The sequence below is a fragment of the Doryrhamphus excisus genome, linkage group LG8 (assembly GCF_037039965.1).
Source record: "Doryrhamphus excisus strain RoL-2023G ecotype Guam linkage group LG8, RoL_Dexc_Guam_v1.1, whole genome shotgun sequence".
Lineage (NCBI taxonomy): Eukaryota > Metazoa > Chordata > Actinopteri > Syngnathiformes > Syngnathidae > Doryrhamphus > Doryrhamphus excisus.
The window spans coordinates 13,176,346-13,203,341 of NC_136364.1; the positions used below are offsets into that span (position 1 = coordinate 13,176,346).

General features: G+C 42.7%; 1 protein-coding gene across 1 annotated transcript; it reads right to left on the bottom strand.

Moving 5' to 3' along the window:
* Positions 1–3,014: 3,014 nt before the first annotated feature.
* On the bottom strand, positions 3,015–26,996 carry cbl (Cbl proto-oncogene). The gene is made up of 16 exons (XM_058079843.2): positions 26,091–26,996; positions 23,443–23,690; positions 12,849–12,995; positions 12,306–12,462; positions 11,301–11,422; positions 10,233–10,370; positions 9,614–9,701; positions 9,146–9,277; positions 8,652–8,870; positions 7,893–8,024; positions 5,662–6,093; positions 5,469–5,557; positions 5,150–5,359; positions 4,811–4,899; positions 4,537–4,737; positions 3,015–3,718 (listed from the first exon to the last, which is right to left on the bottom strand). Exons 1-16 carry the CDS (start codon positions 26,238–26,240, stop codon positions 3,420–3,422), a joined length of 2,853 nt encoding a protein of 950 aa, XP_057935826.2. The 5' UTR covers positions 26,241–26,996; the 3' UTR covers positions 3,015–3,419.

A 26,996-nucleotide genomic window follows, 5' to 3' on the forward strand; every position in this document is an offset into this window, starting at 1 on the left:
AACGTAATTAAGGTAATTTTCCTACAGCATTTTTACAACAAATTATATGCAAATTAGACGTCTCCCGACTTCTATGACAGCCAATTGCGATTTTTCTTACTGAAAAGGTGGTAACAGTGTTCAGGTATAGTAAGACAAACGGCTTAGAAGCTGCCTATTCACTCTTACTCGGTAGTCTGAGTGTAAAGGCGACTATAAGCATATGTAGGGACTTTAATGTTAAACCTCGTAAACTATGAAAATATGAAATTCTGCTTCGAGGAAAGCCACTTCACCTGGAACCAATTAACCGCGATAGAGGAGGAATTACGGTACAGTACTTACATTGTACTTTGCTGCTTTTTGGCCTCCTGGTGAACTTCAGCTGATGATTTCTTCACAGTGTAATCCGGCTGTCATTTGGAACAAATCGCATTCAATGCATGGCAAATTGGACAGTACGTAGCTTCCAATACTGAACATAAAAAGCAACTGAGACATAAACGGTGCCCACTTAAATAGGTTATGAATCTAAAAAAGACAACAGCTACTGCTTACATTTTTATTAACAGCACTGTGCATTCCTCCAAATTGATATGAGCTTTAAAACAATGAATGAAGTTAATGGATGCTTCATTTCTAATTGGTTGAACAGCTCCCTCTTGTGGCCAAAATAGCTATGACCTCATCTTGCACACACAAAGGAGGGGGAAAGCTAAACATTTGGTAATGGTTGTTCTCTCTGGGCTGAGCAGCAGATGAAGCTCCTGCAGCGCGCACACACCTAAGACACTTTCAAAACAAAAGGCCTCCGTCTACAAACAATCTCAACACAAATGGCACTGTGCACTTATGAGAATTATCCACATGAGTAAACAAAACCTTTGGACCAAAAAGGAATGTAAAATGAGAAAAACAGCATTCCTTTTCTGTTCTACAACAACCAGCTCCTTTAGAGTGACAGCATCAGAGCACAATTTGGTATATATGCCTGTGTGCGATTCACTAAACAATAAGAATGACACACTGTCATCACTCCTTTCCGAAGGCAAGCAGGGACGCAAAAGCAGAAATGGATGACACGCCTCTAATAAAACACACATTCTTCATATATGCTGCACCTCGAAGTACCTGGAGGCTAAGCTGTTGTCTGCTCAGAAGCGAAAAACAAACAATGTGCAAACTGAAGAAAGAAAAGGCTACAAGTGTGACTTCAAAGACTCTTCCTGAGTTATTTCCTCGAACCGGGCCGAATGCTGCTTATGACGGGAGGATGGTTGCACATTTCTACGGGAGCATTTTGACAAAACAAAGAATAATAAACACTGCAACAGCTCTCAAGCTGCTTGTATGTTCAAGTATGCTACATTGAATGGTGATACTGTCACTTTAAAGGACCAGAAGACAAAAGTATTCACAAATGTACAGTTAAGGCTTTAACACTCTAATAATAGCAGCAGTCAAGCTCTTCTGAATTCATTGCAACAATATTTAGATTATTACTAAAAGGGAAATGAATGACAATAGTTGTGTTTTTGTATCTTATCACCGCACTGAGCTGGAGAGCCAACCCTGAACCAGTCAGACGATGGTGTCGCACAAAGACACTAAATTCAAAGTAAATTCAGCCACCTCGGGTCGGCGTAGGACGAAGAGCCGGTCTGTATGCTAGTCAACATTTCATTCATTCATTGAAACATGATCACACGCACTCAAATGCAACATAATACAAGTTAACATTGGGAAACTAAAGTACCAAAGCACTGTTGTTAATCAGCTCTTTCTTTCCACAAGCTCCAAATGATTCACAACCTTGAACTGGCTTATATATAGCTGGAAATGACACACAAAATGTGGTAAACACTTGATGACAAAAAGCTATTTAAGATATGAATGCCATTTTCACACATCATGGCAGTTACGGCAGCGCCATTTTGTTACCTGTTGTGCCATCAGTTTAGCTTTTATCGAGGCTTGTGGCTCGGAAGTAATTTCAACAACAGGTCATTTGGAGTTATTTTGGTATTAATCATTTGTCTCCCAGATACATTTACAAGGAGGAACAGTTGGACCCCGGCTAGCAAGATTTCACTTAACGTGGCAAATTAACACCCGAATTTAGCCTGTTTACATTTTGCGGTTAGCATAGAATTGTTATTTAGTGTCTAAAACGTTTCACAGGTATAAAATAATTCGCGTAAAACTATAGAAACATGCATTTTATAGTTTTACATGCATTAAACAGTTCTAAAAGCGCTTAAATGACGAATGAAAGGGATAAATCGACATTGAAGGTTTGCATTCAGGCGTGATTGTGAACTCAAAGATACATGTGGCAGCGAGACAACACAGACACCGTCTTCCTGTTCTGTCGTTTTTCGTCTTCATCAAAACTGGCACTTTAAACTTTTTGCGTCTCCGTTTTGGGTTATTGTTATTGATGTGAGAAACACTATTGAATTAAAGAACACACGGCAAAACGGGAAGGTGCTGTCTGTGTGGTGTCCCGCTGCCACATATCGTCTTCGGAAGTCACGTCAAGAAGCACGTCGTCAGTGAAGGTACAAGTAACCTTATATGTTTATCCCTTTCATTCATCATTTATATGCACGTGTAATTGTTTACTGCGTGTAAAACTATAAAAACGTATTTTGGCCTCCAGGAACAGTTTTATGCTTTTTAAAGTAAATTTATATTTGCATGATTAATCCATGCATATATTTACTATATCTAATCCCTGGTGTAACCGTGTACCACTAGATGGAGCCTTTGTGACAACTTCAGGTGAAATACAGCAGCTTGTGAAAAAAAGTTTTGATTCATATTCTATTGGGGGGGGTTGTATAATAAACAATTAGAAGAGTGTATCATGGACATTTTTGTCAAAATGCAAAAATAAATAGTAAAAAAGTTAAGCAACTTCATCTTTTGCCACTTTTGCGTCTCATTTCCAACCATTCCATACAAAAAAATCACTTTTAAATCACTTAAAATTTGACTATGAATTATTTTGGCCTTAATTGTTCATTCACACACACACACACACACACACACACACACACACGTGTCTATCCCGTCAACCCTCAGGTCTGTGTACCAAGAGCGACCCTGCAAGCGGACATGGTTTCACTTACAGACCGTATATATTACATACATTAATATACATTTACCCATATATTAAACTTTCATATAGACACACCTTTTATTGGTGAGGTGGTGGTTACAGTTTTCAGGAAGGGGCTTCCAAAATGTAACCTTGTCCTCAGGTCTGTGAGATGCTCCTTAAAAAAAAAAAAAAAAATTGAGTTTGAGAGGTGACGGCTGGCCAAAAGAGCTTTGGGCGTGGAGGACAAGCACCAAGGAGAAGGTGGGCCCTGCAGGCCGACCTTTGAAAAGCAGGACCCGAGCCAAGCGGGGCCGGCCGAGGACCCCAAAGAGCGCTATGTGAGAATGTGCGCGGTGGAGGGAATGGAGACAAACTCCCGCAGGATGTTCTTGGCCATCTCGATATTGTTCTGTGCAATCATCAGTGCTTTCTGGATGTCCTGGTAGGAGTAGCCCTGACTCATCAGGTGCTCGATCTCGCTGCTGATCTGAGGGTTGATGTCTCCTCTTCCCATCGCCCCGCAGCCGGGTGGGACGGGGACGGGCGGGACGGGGCTGTGGCGGCGCTCTGAGTTGATTCGTCTGGGGAGAGGCTTGGGGGGCCTCTCGGGGGCTTCAATGGGATCTGACGTGCCTGGGGGAATATACAGTCGGGAAATAAGTATTTCATCCCCCGTTTGCTTTGTAAGAATGTTTTTGAGTGATTCATGGTAACAGACAACAACTAAAGGGTCCCATTTTGCGACTAAAATATGAGACATGGAAAGTAAATTTGTCATCGACCAGATAAATATACACCTGTTTTCCCTTAAAATAGTCGAAAATGTGGAGTCACTTGACAACAGCTTGTCACAAACTAAGCCTGCATGTGCATCATGCACGTTTTAATCGACTTTTCTCCCAACTTTGTTTACATATGTCGCCTGGCTCACACCTTCTTCTGTTTAGCTAGCCATAGTCATCCTCCTGGCCTCTGGTTCGCAGTCTCCAACAAACAAGCAATGCGGTTCATTCGGAGTTTGTTTTTGTCCCACAAGGAAGCTAGGATGGCTGTCACGTTTGTGGGGTACTTGAAAAATGACAACTTTTTTCTCCTAATAGCCAAACTTTAAAATATAACCTATTTTTGTAAAATTACTGCTGCTTTTACCATTTTTGCTGCTATTTAGTTTTCTTTCATAGAATGCTACACATGGTACTCGGGCCGCAGTTTGGCCATCGTTGTGCTGTGTGGATAAAAGACACGTCACAAGCCTCTTCACCACCATGGGCAAGACCAAAGAGCTGTCAGAGGACCCCAGGGACACAATTTCAAGCTTTTTTTTGTTTTTTTAAGTAAAAGGTGATGAATAAAGATAAATAAAGTTTTGACAGTGCAACCCCAGTGCTTTGCTGTCTTGAATGGATTCATAGGTTGGATTCTCTAATAGAATGCTCCAAAATGAAACTTACAAGCTGCTCCGGATGACAAGCTTGACGAGGAGGATGCAGTCGACGAGGATGGCCCTCCCAGTTCTGAAAGGGGCCGTCGAACGGGCGGCATTGGCAGTCGTGTTTTGGGGTAGTCATAGCTGTTGTCCTCATCTTCCCTGTCCTCTACCGACGTCTCCCGGGGGCCGTTGGTCACGGGCTGAGGGGGCAGCTCGGAGTAATCTGGAAGAGGAAAAGTCAGGATCCCGCATTATGACGTAAGATCGTTGTCGACGTGATTCATTTGTGTAAGTACCTGAATCCCTGGCTTGTTGTGACCTGGCCTGGATGTTGTACATGGCTTCATACATTTGAAGGCCGTCCTCCAGGTCAGTCGGTGCGGGTCTGCAATGATTATCAACAATAATCATATTCAACGCATTATAGGGGTACTTTAGTTACTCAACTTCAGATTGAAATGAGGATTGACTTGAACTGAATTTTATTATGGAGATATGTTTCCATACAAGGTAAGATTACGTTAATACTGCCCAGGGAACTGTTTGAGAGATGGTTTATTCGCCTAGGTTGATACTGCTGTTTTTTTAGCACCAGCGTTAACAGGGAAAACCCAATGAAGGACATGAAGGACTACCGTTGGTTGAACGTGGTGACGCCTTGCGTCTGCATCTGGAGGGTATAGAGAGGCTGAGGGGGTCTCGGGACTGGAGGGCTCTCTCCAGTCCCGAGAGATGGAGCTGTGATGGCTGGCAGGACGGGGCGAGAGGATGGGATCATGTACTCCGATTCCTCCTCACTGTCGCGGGCCTCCTCGGCTGCCAGCGGCCTCAGGGCTGAAGACTGTCTGGGAGCCAAATCAAAACCAGAGATTTTAAATTCAGATTCAACCTTCTTGCAGCGGGGCAGCAGTGCGCACCACGGGTGCACGGGGCTGCTTGTATGGATAAAAGTACCTGCTTGCCAGTGAGTAGATAGCATTGGCCGAGGATGATGGCTTGACTTTGGGGTTGTCGAAATCCTGACCAATCACTGAGACAAAGTTCTGAAAGGGAAGCAGAAGAATCTTAAGAAATACCACCAAGAAAACAGAGCAGAAGCAGTTAGAATGCAGGTTCAAGGAGTGGGTGTGGTTTATTTAGTGCTAACCAGCTGGTGGTCCAAACTGAGGGAGTTGTTCTTCTGTGGGTCTGTGCGTGTGTCCATGAGAGCAGAGGGCAGCGCCAGAGGGAGGGAGTGTCGGTTGGAGAGCTCCCTGACACCTACACGGAGGTCCACACCAGAGACTTGGCTGGACGATGAAGATGAGGATGATGAAGCAGAAGAGGAGGAAGAGGAGGAGGAAGAGATCGGGGCTTTGGGGACGGGCCGGGAGTTCCAGTCAGCAGAAGGCCGGTTTGGGGGCGCTGGTGGGAGTTTATCTCGAGGGGCCTCACCGGGCGTACAGGGTAAGGGTCGCCTTTGCATGCGACCATCTGAGCATGGGGCGGCCATGTGAGGGCGGTCGGGAGGTGGGGGAGGGGGGAGATCCCTCAGTGCCGGGGGGAGTGGGAGAGGCTTGTCTTTGTGATGAGATGCTACCTGAAGATAAGAGCGTGATGGAAACAAGTAACATTCAGAACCACAGTACGGCTGTATTGTTTTTGTATCCTTGTTACAACACAATGCCCCTGACCTCCATCCTCCATGAACCCAAGATTGGGATGACATTCTTTAGTCCAGCTGGAGTCTCCAACTCACACGAGTATACAACACCCTACACTGGTAACAGTAGTAAATACAACTAGACATACAGCAGAGCACCAACAGATCGCTCTAATACGCCAAAAACGTAGGTCACAATGCACATTCATACGTAATCATTGTAATTTTATAGGCTTCACGAGGGCCGAGTGATTAGCACGCATGCCAAATTGTCCATAGGTATGAATGTGGGTGGGAATGGTTGTTTGTCTATATGTGCCTTGGGATTGGCTGGAGGCTCTCGCCCCAAGACAGCTGGGATAGGCTCCAGCACGCCCGCATCCCTCGTGAGGATAAGCGGTAGAAAATGAATGAATGTATAGTTGTTGTTGTACAGTAACAGTTTTTTGACAAAATAGTCCCTGAAGAAAGCACAGTCACCCATTACTAAATCATGGTTCGGAAATCAATCCCGTAAAAGCGTATTTAGAAAGTCAAACCGGTTTTCTATTCTCTAATTACAAAAATGTTTAATGTATTAATATTGAATCGTACTTGGCGGGATCGCGTGTTGGGTCTGGAACCAATCAAACAGCTGTTATAATGCCAATGGTTTTTGAGCCAGCGCTCATCGGAGGCCCCGGCAGTTATTTACGTTTACTTAGCTGTTGTACATGAGGCCACCAAGCAGGGGCATCCATACTTTTTCCCCAGAGGGCCTCATAGTAAAAAGTCAAAAAGATGCAGGGGCCACTTGAAACACTTTTGAAACCAGCCCCTGCAAACAATACTGAGATTTTTTTTTTTTTTTTTTACTTTTTTTAAACCAAAAATTGCCTGCATATCAGCTTTGTGTTATTGGTGACAAGCATACAATTAGTATGAAGGAACCTTTTCTCCTTACTTTTCTCCTATTTTTTTTCCTCCTTACTTTATCCATTTTTGCAAATTTGTTCTGCTTTTAATATATTTTTTCAACTTTGTTTTTGTACATTTTCCCCCTAAAACTAAGTCTTTATTTATTGACTTTGTTGTATTATAACTTTTACCTACAACCAACAGTTTATTCTTTGTTTTATTTTAATATTACAATTGTAGTCTTTAATACTTCAACTTCTTCATATTATGTCTTTGTCTTGTAAAATTACTGCCCTTTGTCCCATTTTTTCCCTCTTGTTTTGACATAAAAAAACGGCTTGGGTGGCAAATGACATCCCTCTACAATAGAGTAGTCAGATACTTCAGTTTCTCCAACCCCAAAATACCATGTAGTCATAGATATTTTACATAAACTTTTCCTCCTGACATTTTGGACAATGTAGTTATACGTCATCTGCCAGAAGCTGTTGACGTTCTGTATGCCAAATATGAAGCAGCCGTGTGTTACCATAGCTTAGCTCAAGTCGAGTGGGGGGGGGGGGGGGTGTCAGCCTGTTTGCACGAAAAACTGTCACACAGCAACAGAATACGCCCACTTCCTCTGCACTTCACTGATTCATTGGTTGGCACAGACCTTTGTAATACGAGTCACTTCCTGCATGCTTACTATCTCTGGCTGCCATATTTACAAGTGTTACAGTGGGGCAAATGCCACCCCTCTCTAAAGGAATGGCTATTTGTAATGCGAGTTATGCAAGCCTTAATCAACAGCGCCTACACTGGTACACTGGTTCACCTAAGCAGTACACTTGACTGACCTTAGCTGTGACTCCAGGACTGGAAGCGCCAGGCGGGTTGGGGGGTCTGTGTGGAAGCAAGTCTAGCCTGGGCGGCACGGGTGGCAGGGAAGACTGAGGAGCCATGGACATGGGCGATGGGGGGCGTTCCACCTGCACCCGGCATGCAGACACGGAGCATTGAGTATAACATTTTCTTTTAAAACACATTTCAAAATACTGAGGGACTGAAATACAGTTACCACTTCCTCAAACTGGATGACATGACAGAAAACTTCTTCCAGTCTGTCATGTTTCTGCTAAGTTGTTGTTTAATAACAAGTCGGGGCTCGGTAAACATCTCATTAAGGGGAACCATCTCTCTTCAGGGGGGCGGAGAGGCGGAAATTTTAATGCCCAAGCTTTTTAATGTGTTGAAACTTTGGGCTAACTGTTGATTTTTCAGAGCAACCGTGACTCATCCCAAACAAATATAATGAGCTACAGTCCAGTCATTCATGGTTGAAATAAAAAAAAAATGGTCCAAAGGGAAAGATGACCACATTAAAGTTGGCGGTGTGAAAAACGCAGCTCCGCAGAGGCTCATCAAGTTGCAGGCCAAGGGAGCCACATATGAACAAGTGTGAGGCACAGACACAAGACGACGGAGATGAAACACACAGAGATGAAAGACTTCACATAGCAGCTGGGAGTTTGACGCGCAGTAAAATATTAAAAAGCTGTGTTTCATCTGTCTTGTGTTTCAACCTTCAGGTGCATCCCATTCCGCATTCAACTTACCTTTGTGCAAGCCAGTTTGCTCATCATGAGGTGGGGGTCTTCAAGTCTGTCGTCATCGTCGTCGTCATAGCTGGGAGATGGCGCGCCCTCGGCCCCAAACATGCCTCTGCAGGAGCCTCCGCTGTTGTCCTTGGGGTCAAAGGGATCCACCACGATGGGCTCGGTACCTTTAATCTCGCAGCGGCAGAAAGGGCAGCCCGTGCCTTGCCCCTCTGACTCCTGAACCAGAACACCAGAAGGGTGAGTAGAGTAGAGCAAGTTCCACTAACTTTTGCTGTTGTTTCAACATCTTTAGTTAATCAACTCAAGGTAATCAACGCTTCCTTTTTCACTTAAAATGATCATTTATACATATTCCATTGCTCCTGTTTGGGAACACTGTTTTGCATCTTGTTACCTTACAATAACAAGGTACTATGCGTCTTGAACAGTGATTATGGAATACCGTTACACCCCTACTGATGACAAAATCCACATAAGCCACCTCGTCTTACCTGCCAGGCAGTGAGGCAGTAAGTACACATGAGATGACCACAGGGTTCAATCTTCACATCCTTATCATTCTCTGCACAGATCTTGCACAGCTGGAAGGTGGAGCCCATCTCACAGTAGAGCTCATATTGTTCCTGCGGGGGTAGAAAATAGGCAGCCATGAGTTAACAGCAGTTTTTATCAGTTGCCTGAAGAGCCTAAAGTAGTTGTTGTTTTGTAGAACTGAGAGGGATTTGCCACGCATCAAATCTGACAAAGGAAGCCTTCATAGAAGCATGCAATAACTATTACATTACACTCACTATGAAACCATAGTATCCCCAAGGTTCTGCGGATTAAAAAGGAATACATACATCACCCTGCATGCTTTAGATTTAGATAACTGCCCTAACATTACTTTTCAACATTGCCACTCTGTGTGTGCAGCCTCAAAGCTGCCTTTTGACATCATGCGTGCCCGCTGCTCTCACCTGTGTGACTTTGATGTGGTCTTGAGGAGAAGGCTCGCACAGTCCCGTCAGGTCTGGATTTTGGGTCCGACCATCAGGGAATAAATAGCTGGTGACACAGAAAGCACAAAGTTGATCGCTTATATGTGATCATGCCAAGAAAGTGTATGGGTGTATACATCATCATCTCCAACTGTTGCCTTTTTTCATTCCAATACACCTGAAAATCTATCTAGATGATCTAGATGTACTGGGTATGTACTGGAAATGTTTATTCCCCCCTCTGAAAATAGACTGTTCCTTAGAAGACAACTCCTTCAGCTGAAGTCATTAAAAAGGTCAAATGTACAGCATACATGTAACAAGCCCATAATAAGATAAGATAAGCCTTTATCAGTCCAGGTTTACAGCAGACAAAGGACTTAATCCTGAATTGTGTTGGCCCATGTGACACCCCTTCACAGAATATTGTGGAAATAGGTTTTATATTAGTCTTTGTGCATAGTCTGGTAACAGTACGTGTCCACTTAGCTGCTGTTGTGTTGCATTAACGTCATTTTGATATCGTATAGCTAGTAGTTGCATAGGACTTTTTTGCATGTTGTACAAGTGCACCGGGCTAAATGATTTCTGGACTTACAATCCTTCCCTGAAGCCATCTATGAGAGCCTGAAAGAGAGGTTTATTGTGAGGAATGGTCTGGAGAATGTTTCCATCCGCCGTCACGTAGCCGATGGCCCACTGGCCCAGCCGGGTGCAGCTCAGTCTGAAGATGTAACTATAGAGACACCAATGAAGAAAATAAAATGACACACCGAGGCAGCAGAGAGCTTCACACCGATTTAATGAGGAGGATATTTGGGGAGGGTGGGTGCAAACAGACGCTGGCATGATGTGCTATGACAGTCTGTTGACGTCTTTAAACATATGAACTGATGTGTTTATGAGGAGTGCATTAGAATCTGTTGTCTCTGTGCTCGACTCTGACCAATAAAATGCTAAAATGTGAATGTCGCGCTATGCAAGCCAGGCCAAAGCCGTGACATCGTGTTGCAGAGCGTACAATCGGACCATTGATGCTAGGTACCAGTGCTACAGTGCACTGGAGCCTTCATTCACACACACAAAGACACATACTCACACCAAGTACGCGTAACCAAACAGGAACCAACGACTGCTTGTCAGTGCACATCACTATTTTATCATTGAAACATTTGCAAATTCATCTCAATTTTGGTGAATGTATTATCAGTAATTATCAGTAATAAGCTCAGCTTCTTTTTCCTCCTTTTTGGACATGTTGCATTGTTCAAGGGTAAACGTGATGATGTAACTCATTCAATACCAAAGACATATTCATACCATTATATAAACGACCAATCCCACTTATATTTTCCTGAAACTTACCCACTTCTACTGCTGATTACTAAAAAGCGGAAAAAGGTAGAAACTTTTTTTTCTGATGAAAGTCTTTTGGTAGGTTCCGTGTTTATATAGCCATAGAATACAATATTCTGTGTGCCTTGAAAAATGAGTCCAATCATTTAAAATGGACTGTTACTGAAGGGGTTGAATTTTGAAAATTGTCTGGAATTGAAGAATTTAATGTAACTTGTCTGAAACAAATAAATCATACCAGCAGATACTGATAGTACATTTAAAAAAAAGTATACTGTACATATTCCCTCAGCGCAACACAATTTCTCACCTGCCAGGCTTGTGAATGAACTTCTGCAGCCGCGCTTTGACCTCGTCATAAGTGAGGAAGGCCATATAGCCTGGGTGAGTAACTGCCAAGCTGTTCCAGTTCCGCAACAGGGATGACCAAGGCTACACACACACAGGAAACAAGAGTGACCAATAAGTCAACATTGCAATGCTGAAAAGTACTATAAGCTGTAACCATAATGACCAGAGTAAAAAACACAAAACACACTCATAGGCTACCACAATTCGATGTTCACACGCATGTATTATATATGTACATATATGCATGTGCGTACATTTTCACTAATTCTTCATTATTGCACAAAACAAGTTGGATGACTCATCTCTCTTACTGTAGTTGACCAAATTTCTCATGTCTCTTTTAAAAGCCAAGTTCCCTTTTCTCAGGGTCAGCCCAGCTTATGATTAAACAGCACAAATAAAGCAATCATCCAGACAAAACATGTGCATGGAGAGACGTGGAATGGACTGGATGCAGCATCAGTACGGTGCATGTCAAGGACACAGACTTGGTTCCCCTTTGGAGTTTTAGAACGTAGAGGCTTTGTCAGTGAGAGGAAGTGTCAGAAGAATGTGTCAGTGATGCTCAAAGTGGTGCCCGGCATCCATTCGCAGCACACTGGCCTTTTTTTTTTTTTTAATTGGCCCGCCGCACATTCAATGACGGATATGAGACAAGCAAATGCTCGCACACACTTTATAAGTTAAGTAAGCTTTGAAGATAAATCCGCCTTCTGACCTCCTTTCTCCCGAGGCTTCTTTTCCATGCAAAACACACGAAAAGCAGCGGAGTCACACCCGCATTACACAAATGATCAACTGCAACGCCGCATTTTTAATGGTTATTTGATTAGTGCCTGTGTGATTACAGAAATGAGATGCATGATTCATGTGTAAATGTCATCCTAGGCTGTTAATCATACATAATACGGATGTTGAGTGCTGACGTATTACTCAATTTGGAAAAATGGGTTGCGTTGACTACCTGGAAGAGCCTGGTGAAGATGTCAAACTCAAAGACGGAGATGTAGTCATTACAGGTGAGGTCGATGGTAGACTTGAGGGCCATGGCTTCCAGGCCGGAGCTAATCGGATGAAATTCATGGAGGGACTGACGGAACACCTTCCAAGGCACGATGGTCCTTTTGAAGACAGGATGTCAAACGGCCATTAGGAGCAGTGTGAAGGCCTGCATACATACTGTGCGCGCCTGCATCCCCGGTTCTAGAGTCCTTTTCACCAAGTACACATTTGAATTGAAATTACACTGTAAAAGGTCCCAGAAGCACAAAGCACAGGGGTACCAATGTTATTACGACTATGTTGAATAACTGAATTCCCTTCAAAATCATTTCCATATTGCTGACATATTATGATTAGATGAAGTGGTGCTAACTGCAAAGGTAGAATATCTACACATGGCACGTAAGTAAGTCATAAAAAAAGGAAAGGTGACACTGTGGTTGTCTCCTGTCATGAATCCTGTACAATAATATCATATTCAATGCATACAACATTTAAGTCTCACTTGTCCCCGAAGGCACGCCTCCAGAATTCCGCTGCATCGGCCTTGGTGATGCGAAAGTTGTCACCCTGAAACAGACCGTTGGGGAAGATGGCCTTCAGCTCGGCCAGCATGTGGCTGAAGATCAACGACAATTTGGTGAGGTTGCGCCTGCGAAAGCCAAAAAAACAACATTAAGAAATATGAAGCACTGCGATGAAAGTACGACTACACAACCAACAACTTTGCTGCTTGCTTTTGTAACTTTTAATGAAGTTCTGTCACACAGGAGGCCACAACTAAACACAAGGAGATTGTGTGTGGTTGTTGGCAGTGGGAATTGACATGCACCGCAGCAACAGTAATAAAAGGCGCTGCCACACCGCACATTGCAGCTGCCGCACACCACACTCTGTGCCCTACCAAGGAAGACGGGTGTTGCAAGGGGAGAATATGGCCTAAGGGTGGCTGATGAAGATCACTGTACAACTCCAACCAGTGATGCTTGCTGGGAGGATCTCTCCAAGACAAAAATCTAATCGAAAGAAAGCATCAGTTTTTAAATCACCAATCGCTGCTCTTTCATCCAACTATATACCCTTCCAGAAAGATAGGCTGTTTTATTCAAATTCATCATGCGTAAATAAGGTGTATGGTAACACTTCATCTCCCGGAATACCTTACAGTACTATCACTTCATCAAGCCTTCTGTTACATTTGTAACATTTTGTAACAATTGAGTAACAAAGGGGCTGCACGGCGGGCAAGTGGTTAGCGTGCAGCCAAACAGCTAGGGATGCATGGGTTTTCTCCGGGTACTCCCACATTCCAAAAACATGCATGCTAGGTTAATTGGCGATTCAAAATTGTCCATAGGTATGAATGTGAGTGTGATGTGAATGGTTGTTTGTCTATATGTGCCCTGTGATTGGCTGGCGACCAGTCCAGGGTGTACCCCGCCTCTGGCCCGAAGACAGCTGGGATAGGCTCCAGCATGCTCGCGACCCTCGTGAGGATAAGCGGTAGAAAATGAATGAATGCAAAGGTATATATGCTAGTTATGCTATAGGTATCAGACTATATTCAAGACTGCAGCATTGCTATCAGTTCAGAAGTGCATCACAACACTCCTATTCAAAGCACAACACACACAGAGTACTTACTATCACCAGCGTGCCAATTCATTTTTCGGCATGTGTTTGCAGTTAAAACCATAACAGAGGTCACAAGCCATCTGCTTTGGGGGTTTATTAGCAGCTTATCATTAAAGTTGCTATGCCAGTGAGAACGGCTGCCTCACAAAAACACACCATAAAACCCTGCAATCCTATCTGCACTCTGGTGGTATCACCTTGGTTAAAATTCACGGCCAGATACCTGAAGAAATGTGCAGCAACACGCTCAAATCCAGAGCGAATTAGACGTCTTCCATGGCAGCCAGATTTGGAGGGAATATTGGGGTATCAAAGTAGTTCAGAGGAGAAAGGCGAGTACTCTTGCTAGTATCCGATCTTGCTAATATTGACGATAAATTCACATAAATATCTGTGCAAATGAATTCAGTAATTAACTTGCCTGGTATGTTTACTCTGGCGCCAACAAGTTTCCATGCCTCTGTTTTTTTTTCTTTATATATTTAATTATTCTTTTTAAATGTCAAATAGCTCCGGGAAATTTGACTCAGCAGGTATTCATTTTTTCCATGTTTACCCTTGAGAATCTAGCATCCTGTCCGGCTGACTGGTCCTCATCTGGGCGACAGCCATGAAACTTGAATATTTTAAAACTTTCTGAGAACGCAACGAGATTCGCAAGCCACCATGTGCACAATAACATGCACAAGCAAAAAATTAAACACGTACAGATTTCTCATGTGGCTTGGCTGAGAGACTCGCAATAATCGCCCTGCCGCGTAGGTTCTATTGAAACTTAATGACTAAAAGTGACATGTCACCTCCTGTGCATGGCGCCCATCAATAACATGTGGTTGCTCGTTCGAGCCCGTCGTGGGCAAGGTTGGACAGGGTTTTGTTTGTCGTCACAAATCCACAAATGTAAGCAAAAAACAAACAAACATCATAAAGATCACGTGATCTTCAGTGCCATGTGATAGACCCAATCATGTTCAAGACTTTACAGCAAGAAACTTTCCGAATGCTAATGTTTTTGTCCTATTGCAATGCTAACCTGTGAGTTATTATGTCTTATAGCAATGCTAACCTGTGAGTTATGCCCTATTGCAATGCTAACCTGTGAGTTATTATGTCTTATAGCAATGCTAACCTGTGAGTTATGTCCTATTGCAATGCTAACCTGTGAGTTATTATGTCTTATAGCAATGCTAACCTGTGAGTTATGTCCTATTGCAATGCTAACCTGTGAGTTATTATGTCTTATAGCAATGCTAACCTGTGAGTATTATGTCTTATTGCAATGCTAACCCATGGGTTATATTTTATAGCAATGCTAACCTATGAGGTACCTATGAATTACCCTACCATGCTTACTATATTATGTATTATGAGTGTATAGGTGACTATAATGCTGTTATTTCATACCAATTATACGTGAATAATAGTAAAAACTGTATTTAGACGGTAATAATGCAAATAAATAAATGCAAATATTGTTTTATATTCTTTTTATTATTATTTTATACATTTTGGATTGCATTTTATTTACAAGTGTGTCTTTTTTTTCTTTTCTTTTGCAGTTAAGCTAATGTAACCAAGCCATTTCCTTGTAGATCTATAACGTCTGTCCAAGTCTAAAGAGGTTTTCTTTGCTGTAACTACAAAACTATTCCATGAATCCTACTTTGTGGAAATTCATGAATCACGGTAAGGTTTGGAACCAATTAACCACAATGAATGAAGGATGACTGTAGGCGTGAATAAACTGTGAGTACCGTAATCGTATTAATTCCAAACTACAATATGTGCCCATCTTTATACAGTTTAACTCATTTACTGTAGATAAACTGGTAACACATGCAAGCTTGTGGTGGTGGTGGTGTATTTTATGTAATATTTAGCCAGTGACAAACCGCAGCTCCAAGGGTAAAGACCTAAGAGCCCTGCCTTGATGTTGTGGCTTAAAATGAAAATGTGGCAGGGGCTAACCTGACTCTTGACAGAAGCATCCCTATAAAAGTTCAACATAAAACAAATAAATTGCATCTCCCCCAGGGGTCCGTGTAGTCATTGTTTTTTTTATCCACTTCAACTGTTATTGTTATCAAAGTTACTGTGCCAACATGTCTCACAACACAGTCAGATTTGATTGCCATGGTTTATCTCCCACTGTCGACAACCACAGCAAAGAGCAAAAGCTCTTTTTGCCCCTAAACACTAGCTTGTTGTCCCCTTCCATCCACTCTAGTACTATAGTCCAACCTCTGACCCAGCAGCTGGCTGCTCCCTTCCTGTTTCCTGCTGGCTGTGATAAAGTAGTGCGGCTCGTCAGCCAGACAGCACACATCGCTAGTATAGCGCAGCACAGCAGCAAGGGTCAGCCCTTACAGAATGGCCGTGTGTGTGGATTCACAAGTAGCCCAAATGTCAGCGTGCAGCTGTATTATCTTTGCTGCTAAAGGGAAATTCAGATTGAAGAATGAAGCCAGAGTCTTGTAAGAAGGCTTGAAGATCTTGTTTACATAACATTTAAAGCCATTTAAGATGAGTGAAGTGAGCTCAAACACAAAGTTCTATTTATTGAGACCCAGAGTCACCTCTTCATTCTATTTTGGTGGATTTGCTCAACAAATATTTAGACCTAGCTACATCCTGGCTGAACCCCGCTATACTTTACTTGACCATTACGTGTGTAGCTTATTTCAAGCAATGTTGGGTCATATTTTAACAACATGGAGAAAGCCTGTGCTTGTACTTTGTGGATTATTTTTGTTGAATATGTTTATTTCTGTACTTGAACATTGCAGCTGTCATCAGTAAATAACTGGGGGAGGGACGATCACACTGATTAAACATGACCATGCATTGTGACCGTGCATGTGCTCATGTATGAGAAAGAATGTGTTCGTCTTTTGAACTGAGATTTTTCTTACGGTTATTATGTGGAATTTTTCTTACGGTTATTATGTGGAAAAAGTAGGAAATGACAAACAATATTGCTACCCAACAAATCTTGTTACAATGTTGATATCTGCCTTCGACAGTAAACAAAACAACACAAGACAGTGTATGTTTGTGTTTGAAATGTGCCCCAATTATCTCCCATCATCACTCTACAAATTCAACTCCTCCGGAAATGGCATTGCTCCATATCTCCATCAGGAAACAGCCGTGATAGCACACAAAACACACACACGGTGCTCTTAACCATTGATTCAACCACATAACTCCATAGACAAGCACCTCAATTACATTTTTGAGTAAGCACTTTATTGCAAACAAGCATAAAAATAAATAAACTGTTCATAAGCTGATGAAAAGATTATAAATATAGCTAAACAGCTATATTCTTCTTCATCGTCTCAAATGTTTTGGGAATGCTTGATGCCAGTGTTTCTAGGATGCGAGTGGGAATGTTGCCCCAGGTGGTGAAGATGGCTTCACGGAGCGCATCCACTGTTTGGAACTTATTTCCATTGTTGTCAACTTCCCTTGTCATCCATCCACAAATTTTCTCATTTGGATTTCTGTTTGACGCCCCTGCACAAAATGAAGCTCTATTGTGCTATTGAAGGAAAAAGCAGCCCAGATCATCGTGGCGCCCCCTCCACCTTTGCAGACCGGAGAACATCTCAGGTGGGATTTCCTTGTCATGCCAGTAATGCTGGAAGCCATCAGCATCGAGGTTCTGTTTTTTCCTTATCAGAGAATAAATATTGCTTCCACCTTTCCATGTCTCATGTTTGGTTCTCTTTTCAAATTCCAAATGGGCAATTTTGTGGCGCTGAAATCGACAAGGCTTTTGAAGGCTTTTTATCTTTTTAAAAGCCTTCTCTCAGATGCTGCTGATGGTTACTGGACTGCACTCGGATGATCCTGTGTTTTTGATGGTCGGCCAATGTGATCCTACGGCTCAGGGCCAGTGATGTTTTTTTTGGGTCTACCACTTGACTTCTAGTTCCATAACCTTCCATAACTTTCATGATCTTTGAAGTTTCTGATGACTGAGGCCTTGCTGCAAGAGGTCTTGCTCATGCACCTCAACAATTCCACCACATTCAAAGAGAGAAAGCTTTTTTTGCCTTTTAAGATATCAGTTCGAATACCTGACAGAAAATAACAGTCATAAAAATAACAATAATAAAGTCCAAATTTTTTCCAAGATTTTGGCTTTTAAAGGCTGCAGTCTAAAACTTCTGCTCAGACGATGGAACAGCCTACTTCACTGTATTGCTTGTTTGCAATAAATGGGTTTTTTTTGCATTTTGAGGCTCTACTTAGAACCTCCTTAAGATCAAACAGTGCAAAATTTAAATTATTGCAATTTTTCTATGGGTCTCTAAACTTTGATCAGGAGTGTATATATAATCCTCTTAAATAGTTAAAACACAGTATGCCTGCATATTGGACCTCAGTGTGAAAAAGTAGCAAGAGCTGAACGTGCACTACAGGGCAGTGTGTGTGTGTGTGTGTGTTAATTTTAATTAGGACTTATGACTCATATAAAATAAAAGAAATGCCTGGTTGCAATAAGACAAACATCCTCAGTCTCCTCGTCTATGATGATACATGCTTGGCACACCATTACAACAACAACAACAACAACAACAACCTTCTCATTCTAGTCGTATCACACAGCAAGTAGAATGGCGCAAAGATTCACTGATATGAAAACACATACTAACATTTTTCCCCCCTCTTCTTTCCCGAGTAGTGCAGACTTAGCTGAGGCAAAAGGATGTTCAGTTCACATGTTCAGTTTGATTCTTATCAAAATGTGAACACAGCAGAGGTGCGAAACAACCATGAGGTTGGCAGATTTTTTTTATTTTTTTTACAGAACAATGCTTCTTGAGAACACACCCTGGCTGCAATCCTTTTAACGTTTTCTATACAAACCAAAGAATGCCTTGCATTGAAAAACAAGTGTCTTGTCATAGCACTTTAGTTGAGAGAGCTCCTTCCTGCAGCGTGCAGCACTGCCACATTCAGCAGGCAAGCAAGGCCAACAACACTAATCCTCATTATTACAACCCATGACTGTGTTTTACTGTTTAAAATATGAGTAGCCACATTGTTTCGCCAACATCTGCCCAGAAGCTAGCGATTCCTGATTTCCATGCAAACTTACTTCCTTAATCAGCTTGATCAAACAGCATTGATATGCGCTCGACTATTTGCATATTGTTCCATACGAGGCTACACAAATAGATCGTTCTAAGCAATGAGAGACAATAAGAGAAGCTTACACATTGTCCCCAAGAGTGACCTTTTGAAAACAGAAGTTAAGCAAAATGTGTTATGCCCAAGGGTGTATGTATTAGGAAGTATAACTGCCCATAGCCAGGACAGTAACTGGTCAACAAATACAGTGCAGCCCGGCCTTTGGCTAGCCAGCGATACTGCCAAGGAAAACCTTGAGCCTGAAACCTTCTTCCGTCATTTTAGTCTTCTGTTTGGGAACAACTGGCCCTCAGAGTGAAATAAACTGACAAAGACAAGCGGGCAAGACCAAAGCAGGGTCCCAGCACTGTACAGGAGAGATGGGGAACAGGACTACAAACTGGAACTATTAATGTGGCACTGCAGGCAATAAGGAAGTTTGCGTTTCCTCAAAAAGTATAATATATGTCACAACATCACACAAGATTAAAGATTCTCGTTCAGAAAAAAACACTAGGACAGGTACAATAAATAATCACACAATATACATAATAAGAATAATAAGTTTTCCTCGCCTCTGGCCTCCAAACAGGTAGGAAGAAGGTTCACTCTGTGCATTGGTCCCACAGACCGATGGACCATACCATAGACTGGGTGTAGCCAGAGCCACAGAATGCAGAAGAGTGTAACCTCGTGTGAAGCAAAGCAAGGTAAAGTAGTAGCAGGGCTGGACAGTGTGACCATTTGTGCCCAGAAATAGATTGTGTGCGTACAAAGAATAAAAAGGGAGCAGACGTGCGAGCAGGGCTGGCTCTTCACTGGGGTACGGTGTGGAGCCCCTTCAAAGACGTTCAAAATGCCATTACACCTCTAGTACGACGACACGTGCAGTGGAACCTTGGTTTGACGTTAATTGTTTGCAAAAGGTCAGACGAAAACTGAGAACTACAAAGAAGGATTCAATTTTAACCATAGAAAATCATGTTAATCCAATTCATTTTCTAGACACCCCCAAAAATATTTTCAAGCAGAAAACAACGCAAAATAATTATAAACAATGAATGCAACTTATTGTAGATGTGGACTTCCCATACATCTTGGTGGGACCTTCTTCATCCGATTGCTGGCATTCTCTACTTTCTTTGGCCCCATGGCAGGTTCATCAATATAAACCAAACCAAATCAAACCAAATCAGGGTTTATGAAAACTGAGGTTTGACTGTATTTTCTTTCTGTGCACAAGCTGGATGAGAGCCATTGCCAACCCAGCCAATACAATGCAATAACCGCAGTGAATAAATGTCATACTGTAGACATTTTAATCACACACTTTTAGCATGAGCAATTTTTCATCAAAACAGTAAGTGACCAGCTGTACAACTGTCAAGACAAACATCCCAATTGTTTCGTCCTGTGACGAACAAATGTGAATTGTCAGTAAGAGTATATTTCTTCAACATTTTCATAGGCTAAAGTTCCTTCACTGTGCGCAGTGAAGGGCCTCCCACAGCGCCGGCAAGCCCACCACTTCCTGCAACCAGCTGGACCAATGTATGGTGGTCAGGATGTGATTGAAGCTTCATCCAGGGACCAGATGAAAGACAAGTCTTTGAGAGGTCAAAGCTGTATCCGGAGGCTTGACCGCCGAAACATTGATCAACCTTTTACTGTGTTGAACTGCTCAGGGTCTGCCAGATGGATAATGATTAACATATACATGCACCTCATCTGTTAAGACACACTGGACACTGGATTTTTTTTATTTTGCCCACCATCCACAATCCTTATGTGAAACAGGAACATATATTTCTTTCCCTTTTCTGTACATTGCAACAAGAGCAAACAAGTTAATATGAGCTAGCTAACAATGTAGATCATTGAGACCTACCTGTTTCAACTAAAAAACGGTTAGCATTTTTTACGGGTTTTTTGTTAGGGCTTTAGCATCAAAATAGGTAAGTCCTAATGACGTTCATGAAATATGTGTTCATGTATCTCATAACAAATGTGCATGATTGGCAAAATGTAAAGAAAAAGCAGTTTTCCTTTAAAGCATTTGTACTAAAAACTGAGGTGATTACTTTAAAATTGTATTAACATACAAAGTAACAGGAAAACATCGACTTTGGCTGGTCGAGTTCATATGCCCATGGGCCTGAAACTTATCAGCAATTACAATCACGATCAGATAATTGCCCCGCTCCGCTCTTGAGACTGTTTATGAGCACCGAGCACGAGAAAAATCATCCCCCTTTGCGAGTTTTGCTTCACTTTTTGGCTCAAACGGTTGCTTTTGAATTTGTAAAGTTTCACAACCTCCTTCCTCATGGACATGATACCACCTCTGAACCACCCATAGCTAGCTGAGTCCGACCCAGTATATGTCCACCATGCCACAAAGGACAATTTTGCTATTTAAAGAAAAAAACTGGCTTTGCTACACATCTTAAAATAAAAGCTGGGAAGGTTTGAAGTTGCTGAAAAATAGTATAATATGACACTTTAGGCCGATTAACCTTTGAGACTTATTTAGATTCTGTGGAACTGATCAAGGGCCGCACGGTGGATGTGCAATGTACGGAATTGATCAATTGCATCTTCAAGCAAAATGGAGTGCAGTACTTGGCTGCTATCAAGTCTCAACTGCTTTGTGGACTGAAGAAGACGCAGACCTCCTTTGGGCTCCATTACTCTGGATGTTATGCCATGTGCTAAACATACACTAGGGATGCAATGGTCTGCAAGAACCTGGAACCAGCAAGCGCTGGAGACAAGAATAAACGTGCTTATTGTCTTGTAAAACGCTCCATATATTAGCGGTAAAACACAACACGGTGAAAATATACTCATCCAGCCCAAGTCGCACAAACACAACCACACTAGCATGCTTAACCAAACCCCGCTAGCTTCCATTCATGCTCCGTAAGAAGAGGTGCTGCCAACTTCTGCCAGCATTTGTCACCGTTTCAAAATGTTTACTTCAGCTCTAGGTCATCAGCGCTGCTTTATTCCATTTTAAATTATCATTTGTACTGGTATAAGAAGAATTTATACTGGTATATAAAAATTATGGCCCAACCCTATTCTCAAATATAGCCAAATGTCTATCCCAAGTATGTATAGGCACCTCCCATCTACTCGACTCCAAAGGCAAGTAAAGACTATAGCCCCTAACTGCGAATCAGCATGTGCAAATGTTAGCTTATGGTACACACAGTTCGGTATACTTGGGAAAGACACCATTTATTAGCCTTTTAAGGCGGAGAGGAGTGTCAGTCAGTAAATCTTAGAGGTTATCCAACTTACTAGCCTCCAGGGGAGCTCAATGTCCTTCACTCTTGTGTGGCCGCTGGTCACAATAACATGCTATCGTCAATGAAGTCATCGGTTGGTTCTATTGCATTTATTGGTTACAGCCTTTACCATGTACAATGGCAGTCTTTTGAGAATCAAGCCTGGCTACTGTTCACTGTAGTATGCGGCTTCTGCTTTAGCATTCATCAACTTTGTCAGGGCTCCAGACTGCAACAAAATGGTGAGACGTCCCAAGTAAATGCAAGTATGGGCCTTGACAAGAGACGCTGTAAAATGTGGCGTCTACTGACAACAACTTGGAATGCGAGTCAGCATGTTTCAATCGCATTCCATCGACTTTTCTACCATCTTTGTTTACACATTTTGCCTGGCTCTCATTTCCTCTGTCCCTCTGGTGCCAGTTAGCCAGCTAGCTGGCTAATCTGCCTAACCTCTGGTCCACAGATTCCAAATGTGACATTCTGTCTTTAAAACAAACGTTCGAAGCTCATTTTTGTCACCGTCGCTCAGATCAAAACAGAAGCACCTGAAGGCGGTGGTGACAGCATAACCATCACAAAGAACATTGCTTTGGGAGTAAAAGCATCTTTAAAAATTCAAAAAGACACAGTCAAAGACAAACAGCGATGCACCTTTTCACCTAAGTCAAAATAAGGCTTCTTATTGTGTGCGATCTTGCATTAAATGCACTTGCACAACAGCAAAGGCACAAAGCTTCACACATGAAGGCAGCGTTTGCATGTAGATGGCAGCGATTGGGGGAGATACAAACCAGAGTGACAGCATCTGCAGATGAAGCACTCCTCTGACCACAGATGCTGACACGCTCCAACCACAACCTCTCTCAAGTCTTGTTTTGATAGAGGCTGAAAGCCCTCAGAGTGCTGGGAGCAAGTGTTCACTCTCTGTGCCAACCTTGTCTCAACTATTCAACTGTTGAACAGTCGGCTTCACACCGCCGATCCACCCGCTTGAGCAAAAAGTTCAAGGCAATCACTGATGCTCACCTGGGTTGCGAGTTCTCCTCATACATGCGCTCCTTGCCCTCCTTGAACAGGCTGATGGTTTGCTTGGTCTTCTTGGTCAGGTTCTCCATGAAGACTCGGAAGTACTCATTCTCTCCCAATGTCTCCATTTTACCCTCGTAGCGAGACAGGATTGTGCGCAGGTGCTGATACATGTCTGGCAGTAGATCCAGGATGTATGGGGGGCTGTTCTTCAGAGCCAGTTTGGGGTTCTGGCACAAGCGCACCACCTGCAAATAATGGAGAAGGCTCTCTGAGGTGAGGTTAAGTCTTTGTTGCATTGGATGACATGATATAAATCTCTGATTACATCTCTAATGGCTACAGGCTAATATATCAGTGATACAGTGCTGTAGCGGTACCTTTCACAATACTGTATGTTTATTATTGCGGTGGTTCTTTGTATTGACAACTGCTTTGGGAGCGGTTTCAAGCATTTCGACCCAGCCCTTGTACAACTTCCATAACAGTGAAATGGGGAAAAAGGTTGAAAACTCAGATAATCCTTCACTTATTTAGCTGAACAAACAATCATTGACACATGAATACAGCAATTGGTCAACTGAGAAACAATCTTCCATCTGACGGTCGTTCAAAGCGTATGAAGATTTGTCATTGATCAACCAGACACATCATTCGACTACACGCTCTCGCCTCATCCTCGGTAAGGTTTTTCCCAGCTGACTGAAACAATTATGCGCATGAGTCACTTTGTTGTCGCCGTTTAAAAAAAAAAAAAAGACAACAAGGGGACAGACTGGAGCAGGGGTCGTCAATTATCGGTACATTTGTCCAAGGGCATCAAAAGAGACTGTAAGGCCCAGATGTTATGACAAAAAAAAAACAATTTGTAAAGAAATTATGTTTCCATTGATATATATATCGTATTTGTATTCATATTACCTGTATCGCAGCAAACCACGACAGTCCACAGTCTTTCACATGTCCAAATTTTAAAATCCCGAACAACCCCCCATGTCAATAATCATGGCAGATGGGGGTAAAGTTGTGATGTTTAGTCTAAAAGTGAATAGTTTGCACTATTTGGCTGATGTGAAAAGCTCAAGCAGGCTGTATGTCATAGCTGTGATGCTATTCGGGAGGGTTTAATGTCAATGTTAGCTTGACAGGCTGTTTGTTGTGTTGCACCGCACATGCAAGCAAGTACGTACTTCTGTTTAACTGTGAAAACATTTGTAAAAAATATTGTTAAGAGTGTTGTACAAAATCGACTTCTAACATGTGAGCAGCGAGGAGATGACACTTGTTGCATTCATCAATGAGCTCAGGTATTAACAAGCAAGAACATGCTTCCTCATTTCTGCCATGTACAACATATACGACTAGTTCCTGGAGAACTGCCATCTATCTAGCAAAGTTTAGAGGGAGAGGGGAAAACAATACGTAAACAAAGGGTGATATTTTAGCAAGCTTGGGGACAACAAAGCTCTTTAAATATCTCATTAGTATTTTGCACCCATAAAAGTGGATTCAAGAATTGAACTGAACTGCTTTAGCTTATTGATCGTAGATTTTTAGTCAATAAACAACAACAATGCATCAAAAAAACAAGGCTTTCATGTATTTAAGCTCATATTAAGAGACAATTTCACATTTTCTCCAAGCAGTGGTTCCCAAACTTTTTACAGTGGTGTACCCCTTTAGACATTTGACAGTATTTTATATATTTTGGACTACTGTTTTGTTTCAGGAAGTTCTACAACATCTTTGACTAGTATTCAATACGATATTTCCACCTTGCATTTACATTATACACAAATTTGTCAAATATCAAGTTCATGACAGGCACACACTGCCATTTTAAATGCCCTACTGCAAAAACACTTGTCAAAGATCTTTATGAAGAGTGCTCGACCTATTCCTGCAAGAACTCAAGTCAGACCTTCAAAATGAGGCAAGCCCTGCTGTTTTTAGCTGCAAAAACTAATTGCAAGTTTGCAATTTGGCATGCATTCAAGTCTTCTGCTGCAACTGGTACTGTCATATAGATGCTTCTCCAATATTATTATTTTTATAATTCATTATTAGTATACAGATATTCTGCTTGCTATTTTTTGTATCCAGACAGGTACTGTAATTTTAGTTAACTTTTGATAAAATAAAGTCTCCTTCTTGTACTCTAGTGGTAAAAGTCAAAGAGGAAGAGACAAAAAAAAAAAGAGTGTCTTGTCTTCCTTTTCATTCTTAATATGTGAAGAAGCTCACAGGAAACTGAAGGTCAAAATGCAAGAGTACCTTTCTTTTTTCCGAGAGACACCCCATGTAATTACACAATTCGCTGTTTACACAATTAACCGTTTCCTGCACAGATAAACGCCACTTTTATTACAAGTTTATTTCGTACATAGACATACAGTAAAGCTAAAAGGAGTACAGCATGGGGAATTTACAAACATTTAAAAAGGAACCATTTGACGCTGTAATCTTAAGAGGCCTTTGTTTTGACATGAAAAAGAATGACAAACGTCAGTTTTAAACCTAGTTAGCCAATTAGCCATCACAAGCTAACCCCACAGCTGATTAGCTTAGCAACGCCAGCAGTACACGATTGGCTAGCTTATTAGTTAGCTTGGTTAGCTTAGCATTCACACACATCCAGTCTAACTAACCTTGTCCATCAGCTTCCAGCACTTCTCCACGGTCTTTTTGTCCACGGCCCCAGGCTGGTGGTGCGAATGGAGGTGGTGGTGGTGGTGTGGCTGGAAGGCATCCTTCATCATACCGATGAGCCCCCCGCCTTTCTTCAGGTTGCCTGCCATCTTCGGTGAGAGTCTCGGCGTCCGCTTTTAGGGTCTACCCACAGCCGCAGACAGGTGAGGCGCGGCAGGCGTTAAAGACAGGGGCACCGAAGCACCCGCTGGAGGAATCCGGCCGGAGCCCCCCTCGGCGAGGACAGCGCCCTTGTGGCTAATCCGGCGATTTCCCCTAACCCGGTGGGTTAGAGGAAAAGGGGGGGCTATCGAATGAAGGTTCCCATCAGTTTGTTAAATAAAAACCCGATTGTGGCTAACACAACCCCCCACGCTGAGTGGGGAGCTCGCTGTGCTGGACTTGGACTAGCCTCGGCGTGAGGGCAGCCCGTCTACGGGAGCCGAGACAGTGGACAATGGCACCGCTTCTGTCTTCTGACAAGCCCCAGTGCAAGTCAGCATCAACGGCGGAGCTCTCTCTACCCGTGTTGCTGCTGCCTGTCGACGGGAAATGGTGCCTCGTGTGTGTGACAGCCCAGTCCGGGTACCGGGCGGCGGCGAGGCTGCTGTCTGCTGGCTTGTGGCGGAGACCACTCGCCGAGGGCTCCGGAGAGGAAGTGGCGCTGCTGCTGCTGAGGAGGAGGAGGGGGGAGACAGGCTGGATAAGAGCGACTAAACAAGGGTGGAAATGAAACATCGCCGAGTATCTTTGTTGTTTTTTTCCCCTCTTCTATTTCCCTTTTCTATGACGTGTGTGTACGCAGTCCTTTTCCTTTCCCGTTCGTCTCCTTCCGTTTACACCCCCCCCTCAAAATCCTAAACTCC